The 20,287-nt window shown below is 38.7% G+C and overlaps 1 protein-coding gene across 1 annotated transcript; it reads right to left on the bottom strand.

Annotated features, from left to right (window-relative positions):
- Positions 1-15,225: 15,225 nt before the first annotated feature.
- On the bottom strand, positions 15,226-17,934 carry LOC141601059 (uncharacterized). Its single transcript, XM_074421320.1, has 6 exons — positions 17,511-17,934; positions 17,320-17,414; positions 16,898-17,072; positions 15,993-16,469; positions 15,487-15,891; positions 15,226-15,431 (listed from the first exon to the last, which is right to left on the bottom strand). The coding sequence occupies exons 1-6, from the start codon at positions 17,932-17,934 to the stop codon at positions 15,226-15,228; spliced, it is 1,782 nt and encodes a 593-aa protein (XP_074277421.1).
- Positions 17,935-20,287: the final 2,353 nt, after the last annotated feature.

Genomic DNA, 20,287 nt, shown 5'->3' with positions numbered 1-20,287 from the left:
GTTAATCGTATAACTCGGAAAAACTATAACCGATTTGCATGCAAACAACCTAAGGCTCTGATACCACTTGTTGGAAATCTATATCTCATTATACTCAACATATTAATTTAGTCATAAAATTAATTAGATCTTATGCATGCAAACATAAGTAAATATATAGAAGAAATCATCATTCTTACATTGGAAATTTCGGATCAAAGGGCACAAGTAATATCTCCTTCTTACTTGTTCTTGAGCTCTCCTAATATGGATGAACAAATATTCAAGAATAGAATCTCTCCCAAGGAATTATACCCAAGATAACCTCTTAATAAAATTAATATTATTAATACTAGAATAATATTAATCTAAATAAAATTGACCCAAAAAAATTGATTTTGGTCCCTTAATTTCAGTTAAGAGAAGGGAGAAGAAGAAGTAATTTTTATCTCTCTAAAACTCTATATTTTTAGATGATAGAATGAATGAATTAATTAATTGTTCTCAAGTGTAGTCTATGTACCAAAACACAAACCCTTGGCTTGTGTAGGTTGGAAAAACCGGGTAGGGGAGGAAGAAAAGGCCAATGCATGAGCCTCTATTCTTCCCAAGAAAAGACTAGGCTTGCATGGCTAGGAGACTAGGTTTAATTATTTTGTTTCCACTCAAATAGTTTAACATAATTTAAACACCATACTCCCTCCTAATTTCGATCCAAATGGGATAAAATGGATTCCATTTTATCTTTGTCAATTTGTCACATGTTATAAGACCGCCAACTTCAAAATAATGATGAAATCAAAGTTCACTATTTTCCTTCAAAAAATTTCAAAAATAATAGCGAGAATCCAAAATCCGCTATTTCTTCAAATTTCAAACGGCGGCACATAAACCGTCACTTCAATCAATAGTGAAAGTTCCAAATTCACTATTTCCATCAAATGTCAACGGCGGCACATAAACCGTCACTTCAATTAATAGTGAAGATTCCAAATTCACTATTTCTTTCAAATGTCAACGGCGGCACATAAACCGTCACTTCAAACGTAATAGCAAAATTTAAAGTTTGCTATTTCCTTCAAAATTCAAATTCAACGATGATCGAAACCGCCACTTCAAATTCAAAAAAGAACGACGAATGGTGAAGATTCCAGATTCACTATTCCTTCACATACCAGCAGGGGGCTTCTTCACGGAACCCGCTCATTTCAAAAACAGGGATAGTGAAAATTCAAATTCATTATTTCCACAGCGGCATCATGAGTTCGCTACTTTCAAAACAAGCCCATTTGACGCGGCTATGCTCACGATCCATTAACCGACCGCCATGGCTGGCGAGCCTTACTACGCATCGCGGCTGGCGAGCCCTCCTCATATACGCACGATGGCTGGCGAGCCTACCTACTCGCCATGGCTGGCGAGCCTTACTACGCGCCATGGCTGGCGAGCCTTACTACGCGCCATGGCTGGCGAGCCTTACTACGCATCGTGGCTGACGAGCCCTCCTCATATACGCACCATGGCTGGCGAGCCTTACTACGCACCATGGCTAGCGAGCCTTACTATGCACCATGGCTGGCGAGCCTTACTACGCGTCATGGCTGGCGAGCCTTTGTCCGCAAACATTAAGGACACATCTCGAAGATGCCTCGGGTACATTTCCTTATCATGGCTGGCGAGCCTTTGTCCTCAGACACTCAAGGACATATTCCGAAGATGCCTCGGGTACATTTCCTTATCACAGCTGGCGAGCCTTTGTCCGCGAACGTGCAAGGACATATCCGAAGATGCCTCAGGTATGACTCCTTCTTATGGCTGGCGAGCCTTTGTACGTAGTCTAATGGACTTTAAACGACCCGCACGGATAGTCGACAGACTCTAAACTGTTCCCGACGACAGGTCCTTGACTGGTACCCTCGAGTTGCCTTGGCGTCGCCATTCCCGACGGCAGGTCCTTGGCCCGAATCCTTTCGAGCCGCCTCGACGTCGCTTGGGTCTCTAGGTTGTAATCTCCGATTGACCTGGGGGATCTACTTTGACTTTCGCCCTGTCCAAGCCTCAGTCAAAGTGGGGGCTCTGTAGATACCCAGTATCTGCTGAGACTCCAACAAACACCTGATGATTAACGGACTATAACATGTTTTGGAATCGCGGCGTTTGATCGACAGTTCGTGTACAACTTTTCGTCGGAAAATTTAAAACGATATCGAAAATAAAACATTTCAAAACATTTCAAAAATACCTGGAGCGTTTAATGCACGAAGTCGGGGTCGCAATGACACTAACTAGAGTCAAAACCGACACCGGACCAAAAATCGAATCAAAAATTCAAATCCCGACTCCAACAACGAGTCAAACCGAGTCAACCACCAAAAACAAAACATTTCAAACCTTCTACCTTAAGTTTTCCCGGATTCATGAATGGTCAAGTACCAAACATGTGACTACAAAACCTAGGATAGAACAAATCATGATTGCTTTTGTTGTGAAAGTGACAAGACAACTCGAAGAACCGCGACGTGGCTCGCGCCTCTTTGAGCAGCCCAAGTGGCCACGTCGCTCAAAACTCACACAACCATTCATTTTCCTATAAATTCCCCTCAAATGACCCTCATTTGAGAGTTACGCGAGTGTCCGCTCCCTCTTTTCTCCCTTAAAATTCTCGACTCGACTTCTTAAGTCACAATCCGACGCGTGTTTACGACCTACCGATCGTAAATACAAGACTTACACATTGTTTGGTACCGTCATCGTGCATTAAATCACTTGACCGACCACTTCGACCACTACACCGTCACTAAACTTAAAACACTCTTTTTACTTACCAAAACGGTTTTAAACCGAGTTTTTCCGACCAAACGAGTTGTTACACTTACGTCGGTCACTCACCATAACCAAACATGTAAGTATGAGGGTGTAAAAATCCTCTTTTATTATGTTTTCATTTGTTTCATGACTATAACATGCTAAAACGTGCATAACATGAACCAAAACATGGAATAAACGAGCCAAAACTGATTTTTAGCCTGAGACAGAAGCCCCTTGGTTCGCCGGCTAGCCCGCGCCTAAATGGGGGTGTCCAGGTCAGAGATCAACCGTGTTTGTTCTCGTCATTTCCCTTTAATCCGTTTTCATATTTGTAATCGGTTTTCACCATTTCAAATATTTTCAAACCCTTTTTATTTCATCTTATTTCTTTTAACCATAAAACATTTTTCACCCTTGGTTCCTCATACCATGACGGTTAAATCCGTGTTTCGGTGATAATATTTGGTTAATAACATTTAAAAGGTATTTTAAAACCTTTTATTTCATTTCTTTACATTTCATATTAGTCACCGACACAAAGTCATCCTTGGTTCTATGTACCATGCCGGATTTCAACCCGGGTATGATGATGAGTATCAACTAATTACATTCAAATGAACTTAAAACAATTAGTTCATAATTATTTTCAAAACTATTCATGTCAAGTTTGTCAAATCGAACCCGACACCGAATATTATTAAAATAATGATGGTTATTCGGGTCTAGTTCTTCAAATCAACAAATGCGGTCTAAACGACCCTTTCAAATCAAACCGGGTTCAAACACCCATTTTCCAACACGTTTTATAACTTTTTTCAAATGGTCAAAATACGGCATATAACCGTAGGCTAGCCCGCGCCTAAACAGGCCCTTCATTTCTCATTTTCAAAACCAGGGAGAGGCCCCTTACACCGCCGGCTGGCTCGCGCCTCATATAGCCGTTTGGTACAGGGTCTGTTCCCTTCCACCATTAGTCTAAGACAATCCCGACTCCGGTTAGCCCGGGTATAAGACGGATCAGATGACTATTTACTCGTTCAACATCATGTTTGCAAAATACCAAGACAAATGGATCACGTTATGCACCCTAAACCTAATACGGTAAATGGATGTTTAATTTTTTTCTTGCATATAAATCAATCATTAATCCAACTCGACATCTTATACTTGATACTTGGATTAAATCAACTGACTTAGAAAGCTCTCACATGTTAGGTTTAAATTATTGGATGCGCATTCATGCATTTAAGCCGTTTTATCAACTTTTGCATTCAACCAACCAAGATCGATCAGTAGAGGCCGCTACCGCGGGCGGGATTGGGTGTCTGATTAAAGGGCTTCCCAATACGTACTTTTACCTCTTACTCAGAAACTTTGGATAGTGGACGACCTTATCCAGGGCGTACGAGAGTCATTCTAGAGATAGGATGCTAAAGAGGGACGATTTCCTTATCTTTAGTACCTATGTCAAACGCTGCTTTGTGCTACGATTTGACCGAGGTATAAAGTGGATTTCGAACGGGTGATACGTGCCTAATGTACGGTCTTTTTGGCCTATTTCAGCACGTATTTCCATGCATTTATATACTGTTTTTATAGTATTTTGCCCCGAATTGGCTACTTTGGTGTATTTTGTCCTTTTTGTAGGAATAATCGCGGAAGTAGCGAAACCATGCTCTATTCCGTCCATTTTGCATGCATTTGGAGGAAGAGATAATTTGGAGCGGGAAATATTGCTGTCTTGGGATGCGTGAAGGTGTTTCGGGAGCTAAAAGGACAAGTCAAAGTTAAATTAACGAGAATTGTAGCTGCTGAAGTCAATTATCACTCGATCAAGTGCTATTCTAGTCGATCGAGTGGCTTTAGGTTGAATAATCAGTCGATCGAGCTCTAGCCTAAGTCGATCGACCAGTTTCTTTATGCCCTTACTCGATCGAACAGTTTCCTTAGTCGATCGAGCTGTTTCCTGGCTGAGTTTGCTCGATCGAGTACTTTCTCTACTCGATCGAGTGTACTTTGCTACGGGTTGGGCTTTTTAGTCTAAATTCCGTCATTAGGTTTAACCTTTACTCCTAATTTCTTATAAATAGGAGTAAGGGTTGTCATTTGTAATCATCCAGTAATCCAATAATTCTGGGATCACGTTACTTTCCCTATCATTGCTCTTCACTTTTGCTCTCATTTTCCGGATCCTTAATTTCAGTAATTTCTTCTCTCTTTTCTCTCTTTTCTCTCTTTTTATTTTAATGTTTATTATTCCCTCTCCCTATTTATTTATTGTACTTATTTATTCCATGTCTAGCTAAATCCCCCTGGTATGTTAGGATTAGGGAAGCCGTGGTAGCGATGCCTTAACTGTATTAAATAGATTAGTCTTGCGATAGGAATTGTATTGGGCAATTTAATTGTTATCCGGTCGAATGAATGCATGCAGGAGACCATAAATTTAGTTAACCCCGACCTAGATCGAAAGATTGGAAGGGAAGGCTTGCTTAATTACAATAGGGTATTGCAGTGAGGGCGAAAGTTAAGTCGTTTACACTCTAGGGCGGTTTAAGGACCAAAAGGTGACGACCATAGCTCTTCCTATCAATAGTCTAATCGCCTTAATATTCCTGATATAATAGATCCGATAGCTGCCACGGTGGACCGACTCTTAGCATACTACCCTTCTCTTTTTGTTAATTTCTCTTTTTTATTTCTCTTGCTTAGTCTTTAGTTTAGTTAACACAAACCTTTCAACCCCCAATTGTGACATCAGACGGATAGAATAGACAAATAGATAGTACACCGCCTCCCTGTGGAGATCGACCCTACTTACCGCTGACTTCTGTTAGTAGTACTTAGGTATTTTATTTTTGGTGTAGAAACGACAGTATCAAATTTTGCGCCGTTGCCGGGGAGGCAATCTATTTATTTATTTGTTTAATTTTATCTTTTTTAGCCTCGGGGATTTTTCCCTTGAGGCCGTTAAATCTTTTTCCTTGAGTCTTTGTTTTGATAGGCCTTACAGGTACTACCTAGACAGTTCTAGGTGAAAGACAATCAAAGGAAGGCTTGAGTACCTTTGACCCATCACCGATGTCCCATTATATGGAAATGCCGGTGATCTCATTACGGAGATGTGGTCTGCTTGAGCACAATGCAGCTGTAGTTGTGCCGCCACATCCACCCTATCAATGGCCGCCGCAACAAGATCCTCCTGATATACAAGAAGAAGAGATTGCGGAGCTGAAATCCTTACTGCAGACACTTGCATCTCTCTTGCAAGATCGTGACCGAGAGAGGCAAGATCATGATAGACGCACTTCTTCGCGACTTGGAAAGCTCGAAACTGACATTGCTCAGTTGGCAGCTGAGATACAAGAAGAAGAGGTTGCAGAACTGAGGTCTTTAATGGAGATTCTTGCATCTCAAATACAGAATTATGATCGAGCGAGGCAAGAGAGTGATAGACGTGCGGATGCTCAAATCATTGAGTGAGTCTAAAATTGCTCGATTAATAGCCGAGTCGGATAATTGGCAACCGAAGAGGTATACCTTGCGAGAACGGTTTTTCCCATGAAGAAACCGTGTTGCCCAATGTTGAGGATGACTTTTATGACTCGGACGACGAGTTTCTATCACACTTAATTGCCCCACACGAGGACTTCAGCGCTGTACAGGAGGAATCACTCGATCGAGTGACAATTATTGGTCGATCGAGTGATTTTCCAGAAGAACTTGCTCGATCGAGTGATATCACTGCTCGATCGAGTGGAATTCAGGAGGAAGTTGGTCGATCGAGTTACTGCTCTGGTCGATCGAGTGAAATGCGGGAAGAGATTGGTCGATCGAGTAGTTATTCTGCTCGATCGACTGAAAAGGCCATTGGGAGCTTTGGTTCGTCATTTTGGTTTGATTTAGATGACGAGTCGACGATGATTACGGTGAACCTCCCTATTCACAAATAGAGTCGGATACACTTGAAGTCTGCGATCTACGGGGCAGATTCCACTGAGGAGGTTGATGAAGAAGCAGTTGAGACGGTAATTGCTCCTAGCACGGAAGAGGTAATAAACTCTTTTACTTATGATTCCGTCATTGAGAGCGACCGATCTGAGGTAATAAACGATAATTTTATTATTGTTTGTTCTAATAGTATTTTGCCTCGTTTGACTCGCGTTTCCTTTTAAAGTTATACCTCCTCTCATGTGGTCGATTAATTTAAAGATTTTTCACCGTCCTCATCATTTCAAAACCGTTAATCTGAATCGGGACCCCCATATATTGACGATTGCTCCCGCGCTCCTTTATTTTGTGGATAAATTTAGGAGCGCCCATAGGAAATTTGTTCGGCTTAAAAAGTTAAACATTTTTATTTCCTATTTCTGTATTCCACTCTGGTGCTACTTACTTTTTTTGTGTAGCACATGCGCAGCCTATTTGACAAAGCTGCGCGCGCTTTGAAATGCTTTTTGATCATGATTAATTATAGTGGCTCGAAGAAAAAGAAGGTCGAGCTGGGACCTGACTGAAGCTAGCGCTACCCGGGAGGCAACCCGGAGATTTTATTTTGTTCTTTATTTTTTTAAGTTGTAATAAATGGTTTTATACCATAAAACTTCCTCAGTATGCTTGTTTTGGTTAGTTGCGGGCTGTTTCAATTGCATTTTGCAGGAATTCATCGAGCATCACTCGATCGAGTGGTTTTGCTTACTCGATCGAACACTGTAGCAAGGGGATTCACTCGATCGACTGATTAATCACTCGATCGAGTGCCTGCAGAAAGGAAATTACTTGATCGACTGGTGCACCATTCGATCGAGCAGCTTTGAATGCCCATTTCACTCGATCGACCACTGTTGGACGTATATCGAGTGTATTTGACTTGGATTAGCTTCCTGAGACGGTTTTCCGGGCCCTTAGCAACCTCCCATTTCATGGTCGGTTTGGGGAGGTCCCTTATTTTCGCGCATCTTGTGAGTTTTTCCGCTTTTACACTTTTCCTCCTTTAGTTTGCATTTCCTTTCCATGTTTTGGTACAATGGGGGCATTGTACGGTTTGGTTTGGGGAGGTTATGCATCCATATCTGTGTCTGCATATTGTTTTTATTTGCATTTCAATTATCACGTTTAATTTATGTTTGCATTGTTGTTTATTCTTGTTAAAAATTCAAAAATTCCATAAAAATTGAAAAAAAATTGTTAAATTCAAAAAAAAATTCATGTTTATTTTTGCATATAGGTTGAGTCGGAACGGTTGATTTCAATGATGATATTGCACTGCATCTGTCTTTTTGCTTAAGCCTTGCATTGAACTTTTATCTTTAGCATTGTCTTATTGCATAATCTACGAGTTAATGTTTAATTTAGCTGAACATATAGACTTGACCTGAAATTTTGGCAACCTACTTATAATTTCTAAGATTTAGAGCCGTATAAACTGGTGTCATTTATGACCAGTTTCATGTAGGATTGTGAGTAGTTACTCCTTGCATAACATGTTCATTAATTTGCACATATATGAAATTCAATTGCTTTTTGCCGTCATACATTCGGGTTAGTGGTTGGTGTCACATGCAGGGAGGTGCTTACAAATTCCCTTTCTTTCATTTTTACCCATTTAACTCCACATTAGCCAAATTTGCCAGTTGACCCTTAGCTACATCCAAATTAGCCTGCCTTGTCAAGCTAGTTTAGATTGTTTTGCGGTATATTTTCTATTGTATCAAATATTGGCGCATATTCTATTGAATCGGAGTTGGTATTTTATGAAGAAAAGGAGGATGATGAGAAATGATGTGAAAAAAAAAAGAAAAAAAAAGAATCGAAAAAAAAAAAAAAAGAGAATTCAGAAAAGAAAAGAAGAAACCAAGAAAAATGAAAAAGAAAGAAAAAAAAAAGGATGTTGTTTGGTTGACGGTTTCTGCTCCTATGCTTTATTTATATCATTTGAGGAGTGTTTGCAGTTGGGTTTGGTGAGATTTTATGCCAACTGAAGGGCATGTGCTTATTTCATAATTGCTTAAGAATGGATATGTTTCATATGGTTTTGTTTAGGTACTAGCTTGATCACCTATACCTCCACATTCCCATAACATGTTTTGCCTTTTCTTACCCATTGCCTCACTTTACCATATTTTTGTAAGCCCTCGGCTGTGACAGGACCTCGTTTGGTTGGAATGTGTGTACGGTAGTTAGAATTGTCTATCATATTAGTTGCATGCATGTTTATGTAGGTCGTAGTTTAGGTGAGCGACTATCTTTCTTTCTCTCTTATACATATATATGCTTACCCTTTGCTTCATGAGAGAAAGAGTGACCCGTGAGAGTCCATCATTAAAGGTCTTGCAAGGTCGACGGTTCAGCTTTATTTATAAACATCTTACAACTCGTTTGCATTTGACTGTTTAGCTATAAGTTTTAGTTTGCTTGCATTAAATTGGCTTAAGTGGACATTTGTAGCCAGCTCTGAGTTATTTTTCCGTTCCATTAGCATATAGTTTTGAGTTTACTCGAGGACGAGTAAAGGTTTGGTTTGGGGAGATTTGATACGTGCCTAATGTACGGTCTTTTTGGCCTATTTCAGCACGTATTTCCATGCATTTATATACTGTTTTTATAGTATTTTGCCCCGAATTGGCTACTTTGGTGTATTTTGTCCTTTTTGTAGGAATAATCGCGGAAGTAGCGAAACCATGCTCTATTCCGTCCATTTTGCATGCATTTGGAGGAAGAGATAATTTGGAGCGGGAAATATTGCTGTCTTGGGATGCGTGAAGGTGTTTCGGGAGCTAAAAGGACAAGTCAAAGTTAAATTAACGAGAATTGTAGTCATTGAAGTCAATTATCACTCGATCAAGTGCTATTCTAGTCGATCGAGTGGCTTTAGGTTGAATAATCGATCGATCGAGCTCTAGCCTAAGTCGATCGACCAGTTTCTTTATGCCCTTACTCGATCGAACAGTTTCCTTAGTCGATCGAAATTTCTTTCTGGTGAGTTTGCTCGATCGAGTACTTTCTCTACTCGATCGAGTGTACTTTGCTACGGGTTGGGCTTTTTAGTCTAAATTCCGTCATTAGGTTTAACCTTTACTCCTAATTTCTTATAAATAGGAGTAAGGGTTGTCATTTGTAATCATCCAAATCCATCCAATAATTCGGGATCACGTTACTTTCCCTATCATTGCTATCATCATTACTTTTGCTCTCATTTTCCGGATCCTTAATTTCAGTAATTTCTTCTCTCTTTTCTCTCTTTTCTCTCTTTTTATTTTAATGTTTATTATTCCCTCTCCCTATTTATTTATTGTACTTATTTATTCCATGTCTAGCTAAATCCCCCTGGTATGTTAGGATTAGGGAAGCCGTGGTAGCGATGCCTTAACTGTATTAAATAGATTAGTCTTGCGATAGGAATTGTATTGGGCAATTTAATTGTTATCCGGTCGAATGAATGCATGCAGGAGACCATAAATTTAGTTAACCCCGACCTAGATCGAAAGATTGGAAGGGAAGGCTTGCTTAATTACAATAGGGTATTGCAGTGAGGGCGAAAGTTAAGCTGTTTACACTCTAGGGCGGTTTAAGGACCGAAAGGTGACGACCATAGCTCTTCCTATCAATAGTCTAATCGCCTTAATATTCCTGATATAATAGATCCGATAGCTGCCACGGTGGACCGACTCTTAGCATACTACCCTTCTCTTTTTGTTAATTTCTCTTTTTTATTTCTCTTGCTTAGTCTTTAGTTTAGTTAACACAAACCTTTCAACCCCCAATTGTGACATCAGACGGATAGAATAGACAAATAGATAGTACACCGCCTCCCTGTGGAGATCGACCCTACTTACCGCTGACTTCTGTTAGTAGTACTTAGGTATTTTATTTTTGGTGTAGAAACGACCGCATCAACGGGTTCCAAGCATCCCACAAATGCTTGGTGGCGACTTCGAACATCTCTAATCGTTTCGAGACCCTTACCGAGACGAAACCGACCGATCTAAAACGATCCGGTCGAAAGCATTTTTACGCCGCCGAGCGTGGCTTTTAATAGACCGCTGCATGTCCACAGATTGGCCTAGCGTGCAGGTGTCCCGTGACTACGGACCGGTAGGTGGACCTCCAAATCCACAGACCGAGACATGGCCCATGTCCACAGATACTAACATGAGGGTGTAAGTTAAGGGATATATATAAATTGCAGGACGACTTGTTAGCCATGAGTTTTGAGGAATTAAACGAGCAGGAAGTTGGTAGAGTATTTGCATGGTATGAGACTATGGTGGTGAGCTAGGTGACGATATAATCAAGGATAAAATTTGAATAGTTGTTAAGGTAATTTTTGTTGATGGATTTAATTTTCGTTATTTGGGATGATAACCAAAGAGAGGAAATGAATTGCTATATTTAGAGGTTATGGTAAGAGAGTAGTTATATGAAAGATGGTGGCGTCAGAGTGTTGTCACTAGTGGTTAAGGATGATGTTAAATAGGGAAGTTAGCCGTTCTAAAGAGGTTAATTTTGTGGAGGCATGGTTGTTATGTATGGTTGTGAGGGAGTATAAGATGTGGATATAGGAGGTGTTTGCTAGTAGTTGGGTACTTATAATGCGGTTACGTTTGTCGGGTGGTGATAATTGTGCGGATGGGAGGATATGTTATGAAGGGCATCTGAGTTAAGCTCGGGTGAGAGACATCCATTATCAAGTGGTAACTTACGTGATCAGGATTGGCTAGTTAGATTTGATTATGGGTCTATGATGTGTGTAAGTGATCGTGTGAGGTTCTGATCTCATGAGTAGTAGTATGGTATGATGTTCATAAAGTTGTTATCTAATTATTCCGTGTAATATGTTGTGTTCTGATGATCTAATAAAGCGGTATTAAGGAAGTTTTCGTTTATCAAGGAAGTTGTACTGAGTCAGTAATTATGAGATAGTATAAGTTGCGAAGTTTAACGATGTCATTGTGGTTTCTCGGGTTGCGATCTGAGCACGGTACTCCGTGTTGCGATGCAGATACTATCGCACTACGGTGCGGCTATTGGTGGCGGTGTTGCGAAGCCGTCATCGGTTGTGGTAGAGTAGGTGGAATACTGGTGAGACGAACTTCTGAAAGTATATGTCAGCCTAGTATGGGCATATAAATTGTTATTCTGTTTACTACTATTTCCAGTGATTTTGACTTGTGGATAAGACTAGAGTATAATATGGAAGAGAGTTGCACATGTGGTCGATGTTGTCATAGTTACACTGATACCTTGTTGAAGAAACATAGTTGGGGGAGGTGGTTGGAACACTTTCGATCTTATGTTAGATGAGATTTTTGTTGACATAGTTATAGCAAGTAATTAGTGGAACATGTGGGTACTGAGCTGGAAGTTGTAGTTGGTTCATAGTCGTTTATCGGAACTGTAAGTATAAAGTATTTGGGAATTAGTATCATGTCAAGTTATGGACGAGTTTGATGATAATAAAAAAGAGAATTTGAGGATCAAGTGGGTGTGTAACAATTTTAGGTCGTGGGGATAGGTACGTGAATAGACAAAAAAGTGGTTGTGCGGTAATGTGGGAGAGTTGTGGTAGTGGTTATGTTGAGGATTTTGTGGTATATGGTGTGCTGAATGATTAGGAGTATAGAATTAGTGTGTGTGTGTGTGTGTGTGTGTGTGTGTGTGTGTGTGTGTGTGTGTGTGTGTGTGTGTGTGTGTGTGTGTGTGTGTGTGTGTGTGTGTGTGTGTGTGTGTGTGTGTGTGTGAGAGAGAGAGAGAGAGAGAGAGAGAGCCTTGGAGCTGGGAATGGTTATCGGTGTTAAGGTTATAGTCTGTTATCAGTGACATGAGATGGTGATAAGGGGAAGGAATAGCTAAGGATCTAGTACTAGTTGGGTTACGAGGTCGTAACATTTATCTTAAGAGTAGGATGTGACAAATAGAGTTTGATGGTTATGCGTACGGTGGTATATTTGGAAGTGTTGAGTCTTGATGTGGAATAAAGGATGGACTTGTGGTTGATATTATGAAAGGTAAAGGTTATGCTTGTAGTAGTATGTATTTTATGCGTATGGTTATGGAGTACGGTTGTAGGTAAGTATGGCTACGATAGTGTTGATAGTTTTGCGTGGTGACATTTATGAGTGTGGGTAAACTTCGAGGACAAAACTCATTTTAAGGGTGGTAGAATGTAATAACTTGCTTGGTAGATGATAGTGATATTAGATTTGCTAGTGAGCGGTATAGAAGTAAGACAAAGTTGGCGGCATTGATGTTGTTGGTATTCGATAGAGTTATGGAGTAAGGTGGACTAATCTATGGTTGATGTTATATTGTAAGCTGCGTTTTTAGGTAGGCGTTAGGCGTGTTGGGTGAGTTAGTGTCGAGGATAGAGGATGAGAGTTGTGGGGTGATGGTTGGTGGAGTGGTATGTGTGTTTGCCATGTAGGTATGGTTATGAACTTCGAGGACGAAGTTCGTTTTTAAGGAGGGAAGACTGTAATACCACGGTTTTCTAGGTCTTGTTACTCGGCCGAATAGGGCTAACTCGGCCGAGTAGAGTGTTGTGTGTTTTCTGGTCAACCTACTGTCCAGGAACACTCGGCCGAGTAGTGTAATACTCGGCCGAGTAAAGGGTACTCGGCCGAGTACTCTTGGTATTCGACCGAGTAACCGGTCTGACGGGATTTATTTCTGCGGTTTGATTAAGGATGATTAAAGGATATATAAATCGTGTTTTATAGTTTACTTTCATTTTTACCAAAACCTAGTTACATTCTACGCTCCTCTAATCATCCTTAATCACTCTCAAGGCAATTGATCGTTCGTGAGTCTTTTGTTCATATCTTTCGCGTCAGTCTCGTCGGTAAGTCACTAGTTCCGTATCTTTGGTTTAGTATTGTCTTTTAGGGTTTTTTCCTAGTGTTTGGTTTTGGGGAAAAAAGGTGATTGCTATGTTTGTGATTAGATTGTTGTGATTATTGTTAGGTGAAGGATTCGTAGAGGAACGTTTCTAGCTTCCGTTGTATACTCGTGATTTGGATCAGTGATAAGGTAGGGTTTCTCTACTTAGTTACCCGTTTAATTGATTTAAGATGGTTTATTGTGGTATTGGCATGATTAATATCGTTGTTGGCATTGCCTTTCTTGGTTGTTGGAACAGTTGTTGTTTGTCTAGGTTTGCGAGGTGCATCCTTGGCTGAGTGGAATCATTTTCGGGAATGGTTTCACGCCCTTGATTTGCCCCTTGTGGTTCCCGTCACAAAGGGGGGGGGGGGGTGTGCACATTAATGGACATGAGTTGCTGCTCGTTGATGATCGGGGCTTAGGTGGGCAAGGCTGCGGTCCCCCACTGGCGGTATGGATTACCTGTTGCATTGGGTAATCTGGCAAGGCTACACACTTAAGTGTGTAGCCGGATATGAGATATGATTGGAGTTGGAGAATGGTTGCATAGCTGTTGTCTTAGGTGTTTCTCACGATTAGCTTATCTTGATTATTTAGTGAACTGACCCCGTTGTGTTTTGTAAAACTGTGGTGATCCATTCGGGGATGGTGAGCAGATTGTTATAGGTGATGATTACATTTAGCTGCGGGGATGAGGATGGGATGTCATCACTTTGAGTCTAGCTTCCGATGTCACGATTCTAGATACTTTGTTTTGATGTATTGAGATTTATACTCTTTTACTTTGGTTTCAATTGAGACAATGTATTCATTAAACTTTATACTTTAATAATTGTTCTTGAATGGTTACTTTTGATATACTTACCTCGGGCAATCGAGATGGTAGCAACTCCATGTGTTAGGGTGGTCCTTGGTAAGACACCTTGGTATGTAGGGGTGTTACATGGTGGAAGTCCACCTGGATTTAACGTATTGAGAAACTCTATCGGGTACTGTTCTGTAGTGATATCAAGAACCAATATGGAATTTATTGTTTCAGTATCATCATTCTTTGGGGTTAAAATAGCTTTTTTCGTTGTAAGTAATGAGTTGAAATTAATGTCATCTACATTTTGGTAGATAGCTTCAATCAGGCGGTGTAACAATGACAAATGTTCACTGCTGTTTATCACAATGGTTCTTGGTAATGTTAGATCCTTACCATTTTCATAGGGTGGACATCCTTCACCAACATTCAAAACAAAATCATTGAAGCAAGGGTCATTAATGGCGCGCATATTAATAGTTAATTTGATCTTTTCAAAGCGTAGGCTACAGTGGAGACATAACCAAACTCTCATTGATAGCCTCTCGAAGTGTACTTTTTGGAATGACCGACAACACTTGGCGAAAATCTCCACCAAACACAACAACTTTTCCTCCAAATGGAATGTTTTTTGAGCAAATATCGCGTAAAGTTCTTTCGAAGTGCTCTATTGATTGTCTTTTTGCCATTGGAGCTTCATCCCAGATAATTAATCTGCATGCTCTAATCAATTTAGCAGTCGAACTTTATTTTCAAATTTTACTACCTTGGTTTTCTTCAAGATCAAGAGGAATTTTGAAAAGCGAATTCGATGTTCTGCCACCAGAAATATTTGACGCTGCAATTTCTGAACTTGCAACTGCCAAAGCAATAAAGCCTTTTTTGCGCAACTGTGCGAGAAGCGATGAGTAGAGGAAAGTTTTGCTTGTACCACCTAGACCGTCTACAAAGAATGCACCTGGCCATTTTTCCATAACTATTATATATTATTTCATAAGCTTTTTTTTGTTCACCATTCGGTAAGTTGATTGCGTTAAGCTCTTCTAGTGTAATAGGAACGCTAAGCTGCCCTTCAATTTCTTTGGCCTTACGCGTATCAATGGCTTCATATTCTAATCTTAATCCTCCAAAGTCAAGATCGTTGAAACTCTTTCTCATTGACGCTATGATAAAACATATACTTCTAAGCGTAAGATTCAGAACTTTACTTGGACTTTCTGGAAACGCTAATGTGTAGTCTTCTGATAATGCTGAGAAGAAATGATCCCATAGAAGCCTGAGACTTTTAGGCGTACAGTAAATTAGTAATGTAGCAAATAATCGTCTTAAAGCAAACGGCATCTGAAAGTTTGAATCTTCCAATAAACTGTTTTCAACTGAATTATCATCTTCAAGAAGGCCTAGCGATATGCCGCTTCCTGAAACGAAGATAGTCTAACATTATTTACGGTACATAAATCTTCAAATGATTGGGGTCCTCGCACATTTGTAAGTAACAATCGTAAGTAGTATCGTTCACCTTCTGTAGGGTTGGTGTAGACTAACCTACCAATAGCAAAACCTTTTCTTCGCGGAATCCAAAGCTTATCATCTTTTTGCCCTAACCAAACATAGTGTTCCGGAAATTGTTGATATAGTAGAGTACGTGCATAAGAATCAGCTTGATTTTGTTCGAAAAAAGCTATTAACATAGTTCTCTTTCGGCTATCATCATCCTCAATATTCTCTAGGCGTTCATACGGACGAAAGAGTACAGTCTCCATATTTTGAAGATAAACTTGCAAGGGCACCATAGTAGGATGTATTTCATTCATGCAAAATCTAAAAATTCTCCATACTGCCTCAGGTGGTGATATCCAACGTGCGGACTGAAAAGCACTAATTTCATCATAATCATGTTGTTCAATACCATCTTCAACCGTAAAAGAAATACGATCATGTCCTTTATAAATATATTTGTATAGATACTTAACTGCTTTTATTGACGAGCACACTTCTACATTCAAATGACAGTCGTATTTTGCCAGTAAAAAAGGATTATAAGGTACAACCCACCTATTATCAAGTGTAGTTGTACGAACTACAGCATTTCTACCATTTTTTGTCTTCGATATATAGGATATGAATTGCGACCATTTGTCGTCATATCCGCATAATCACGCGGATAATGATTTTTACAGTTTCCGTCTTTCATGCGCGGATTAGTAGGAAAGTCTCTACCACAAGGGACATGCATCATATGTTTTAACACAACGGCATGAAGGTGAGGATTTTCGACCATATTTGGAATTTCAACGCACACAAAAGCATCATACTGATCCGGGGATCGTATTTTGCTATTAATATCCAATATGATGAGGAAATGTGTATGCGGTAGTCCTTTTTTTTAAAATTCAACTACATATACGTATCCAACAACATTACCAAATAGTTTTTTCTCGACAATTTCTTTCTTAACCTCAATAAGTTTTGCTCGAAATACACGAGCGACAAGATCAGGCCTATTTTGTGCCTCCTCATGTGGTAGTAATTCGCGTTCTATTTCTGGCCATCTAGGGTTACATGTCAGGGTTAGAAAGATATCTGGTTTACCGTAACACTGTACGACAAACATTGAACTAAGGTAGCGACAACGTAAGTCTCGGCCACAACCTATAAAGCTTGCTGGAAGAATATAATATGTCCAATATTAAAACCATATATTTGGCCTGCATTATAGCTATCAATAACGCCTTCATAAAGTTCCGCTCTAATAATAGATTGATTTGCTCTTATGAAATCAAGTCTGGTTGATTCGAGTTTAATATACATATCAACAACGTACTGCTGAAGAACACGACCACTACGCAGTAAAATAGACGAATAATTAGGGCGAATTTGTAGGCGGTAATAGTAATACTCTCTACAGGAAACTTTTTTTTCGATTCCGAAGAATTTGCAACTGTAGTACAGAAAAGAAAAAATATTATTTGTTTTTAAACTCGAGCTATAATTATGGGTAAAAAAATAAATACTTAGATATGAAATAGAAACAAACCTTGATCCTCAGCCTCAATTAAATCGTCGTCAGTTTGGACAAGAACTTCGTTTATAGGAAATGTAGGACAAACTTCTCTACGACGATGGGAAGTATTACACTTGTAAATGCATCTATGCCATCCACTGTCGTCATAAGGAAAAAGAAATGTATATTGTAAAGGGTCATAACAACCATAGTAATGTCGTACACAAAGGCTTATCCCTGACCGAGCATATACAACAATATCAAGTCTCAGAGGTTCAGACAAACCTTCATCTTCAACCCAAATTGATGCTACTTGAGATGCAGTAGGTGCATTGTAAGTATGTTGATCCTGGGTTATACCAGCTCGAATAACAATGCGACTTTCATGCTCATGAATACCAATTTCTCTCAAGGATCTAAAAAAACTAGCATAAGGATTAATTTCCATAAAACTCATTAGTGTACTAACGACAGTACGCGTTAGATCAGGATAACTTTGTAAACGATGCCAAAGCTACATCTGTGTCGAAGAAATATAATTGAATATAACGTGGTTGTTCTTGTGTTGGAAGCACGTCATTTATGAAATGGTAAAACTATCCCTGAACACAAAAGGTGTAGATTCCACGATTTCTATGAGCATGTTCGTGATCCTTTTTTACTCCGTACTATGTAAAAGCGAAAGAACTGTTGTAGAACAACACAAACTTTCGAAAATTATTTGCATTTGCGTGCTTTCTTAAATAAAGACGACGCATAATTTCCGGAACAGCATTTTGTACAAGCCGAAGATCGCCTTGACTGCAACAATAATTTATAGACTCGTTCCTAAACAATTCCGTCCCACAATATGAGCAGAAACTGGGCAACGAAAGTACATATGGTTTCTTTAGCGGTCTTTTTCAACCTTAAAAATTATCAACAAATAAAAAGTATTACTAAAACTCTCATACGCGTACTGTAATGAAAAGAAAATCACAAATAAGTTAAATGTTCCAAACCTTTTGAACTAATTGCGACGAAATCGGCATGCTGATTATCTTCTAATGTCTGATGGGCATGAGAAGTTGAAGCAATATCCGACAACATACTCACATTGAAGTCTACATTAAAAAATTAAAATTTTAAGTATGTAGCGCATACGCTTCTATAACACAAACACAAAAGCATATACTACAATTGAGAAAAAAATATTTAAAAATTTTTGAAATATAATGTAAATTTTTGTTATATTGTACAAATAATTATTTCTGAAAATGAATTTCTTTATTTAATAACAAGTGCTACTCTTAGCATTTGTAGAGTGGTGACTTCTATCTGTAGACAATCCCAAATAAAAACATATACACAACCCTTCTCGACATTATATCATCACAAATTAATTTAAATTGTATTCTTAAATATGTCAAGAGCATGTTATTTAATTCTTATATCTATAAATAAATACATTTAGTGCGATAAAGTGTAACTGACAATATTTAAAAGCTAATTTGAAAATAACTACAAATTTCATTAATTGTAAATTTTAATATCATAAACTTTTAAAATCAAAACAAAAAGAAAACGTAATTTATTTTCGCAGTACGATTTTTACTCATTACAGTACTTTTTGCATCAATCTTTCCATATGTCTATCCTCAACTAAAAAATATCAACCTTAATTCTCTACCTTCTCTCTATTGTTGAAACCTTAACCTTCTTCAACCTTTTTAAAAAATTTCAATTATGAATGATTATTCGCGTGATGAGCATGTATTTAATTCGTAATCCTATATATCGATAATTAAATGGACTATTTCTTATAATTTTGTTTCTTTTAAATTAGGGTTTATGTTTAAATTAATTAAGGGCTAATAAGTGTGATATAGTGGGATTTGTTGGTGGTGGTTTATGGCCAGGTATCGCCGGTGTGATTTAACGATGATCGGCTATTTTGACTATTATGTTTTCCGTTCATATTTTACCTATTGTTTTATCCTAATTATAAATTATTACTCTCGACCGGCATCGACAAATGAATATTTTAAGGGCTAACATTATTTTGACTTACGCCACCAATCATTTTCCGTTCATAAGTTACTTCATCAAACACTAACATCCTCTATCATTAACGATTTTTGTCGATTAATTTGAGTAATAATATTCTCTTCTTTTCCCATATGGTTCAATTCGTCTAGAGGACATTAAGTATGTAAAATTTGAGAGACTATATTAAAGAGAGAAATTAGAGAGAATATATTAAAGAGGGAAATTAGAGAGGGAAATTGAGGGGGAAAATGTAAAGGGTATAATTGTCAATAGTGTACTGCGATAAGTAAAATGTGTACTGCGAAAATCAGCACCCAAAGAAAATTCTTGCTTAAATTGAAGTGGCAAAATTATAAATTTAACTTCAAATCTTTTTCTGTTGTTGACAGTTCAAGTTATAGAGGAATTTTTCTTTGGACTATTTTTTACATACACATGAACTCACAAGTGAAGCAATTTATAGAAACCTGAAGGATAGAAAAGCAAAATATATGCAATTAAGACTTTTGTCGTATAAGGCTGCACCAGATAAGATTTGAAGAAATGACAAAATAGTATAGTAATTGTAAGTCAAAAAGTTTGTGCGCTTCTCGAAATCTGAAGATATACGTTATGCAATATTTCGTATAAATATTCTCATTTGAGACGACAATATTTAATCACAATTTTGTGACAACTCAAAAGGAGCAAGTGAGAGGGCAAGTGAGGAGAGAGTTGTGAGAGTTCAAAGATTGTGAGGATCGCAATCTACACGGTTAGAATTTTTTGTACCTGCTGATAAG

The sequence above is a fragment of the Silene latifolia genome, chromosome 9, assembly GCF_048544455.1.
Source record: "Silene latifolia isolate original U9 population chromosome 9, ASM4854445v1, whole genome shotgun sequence".
In the NCBI taxonomy this organism is placed as follows: Eukaryota; Viridiplantae; Streptophyta; class Magnoliopsida; order Caryophyllales; family Caryophyllaceae; genus Silene; species Silene latifolia.
Note: the sequence above shows the minus strand (reverse complement) of the source record. Positions and strands in the feature narration are given on the sequence as shown.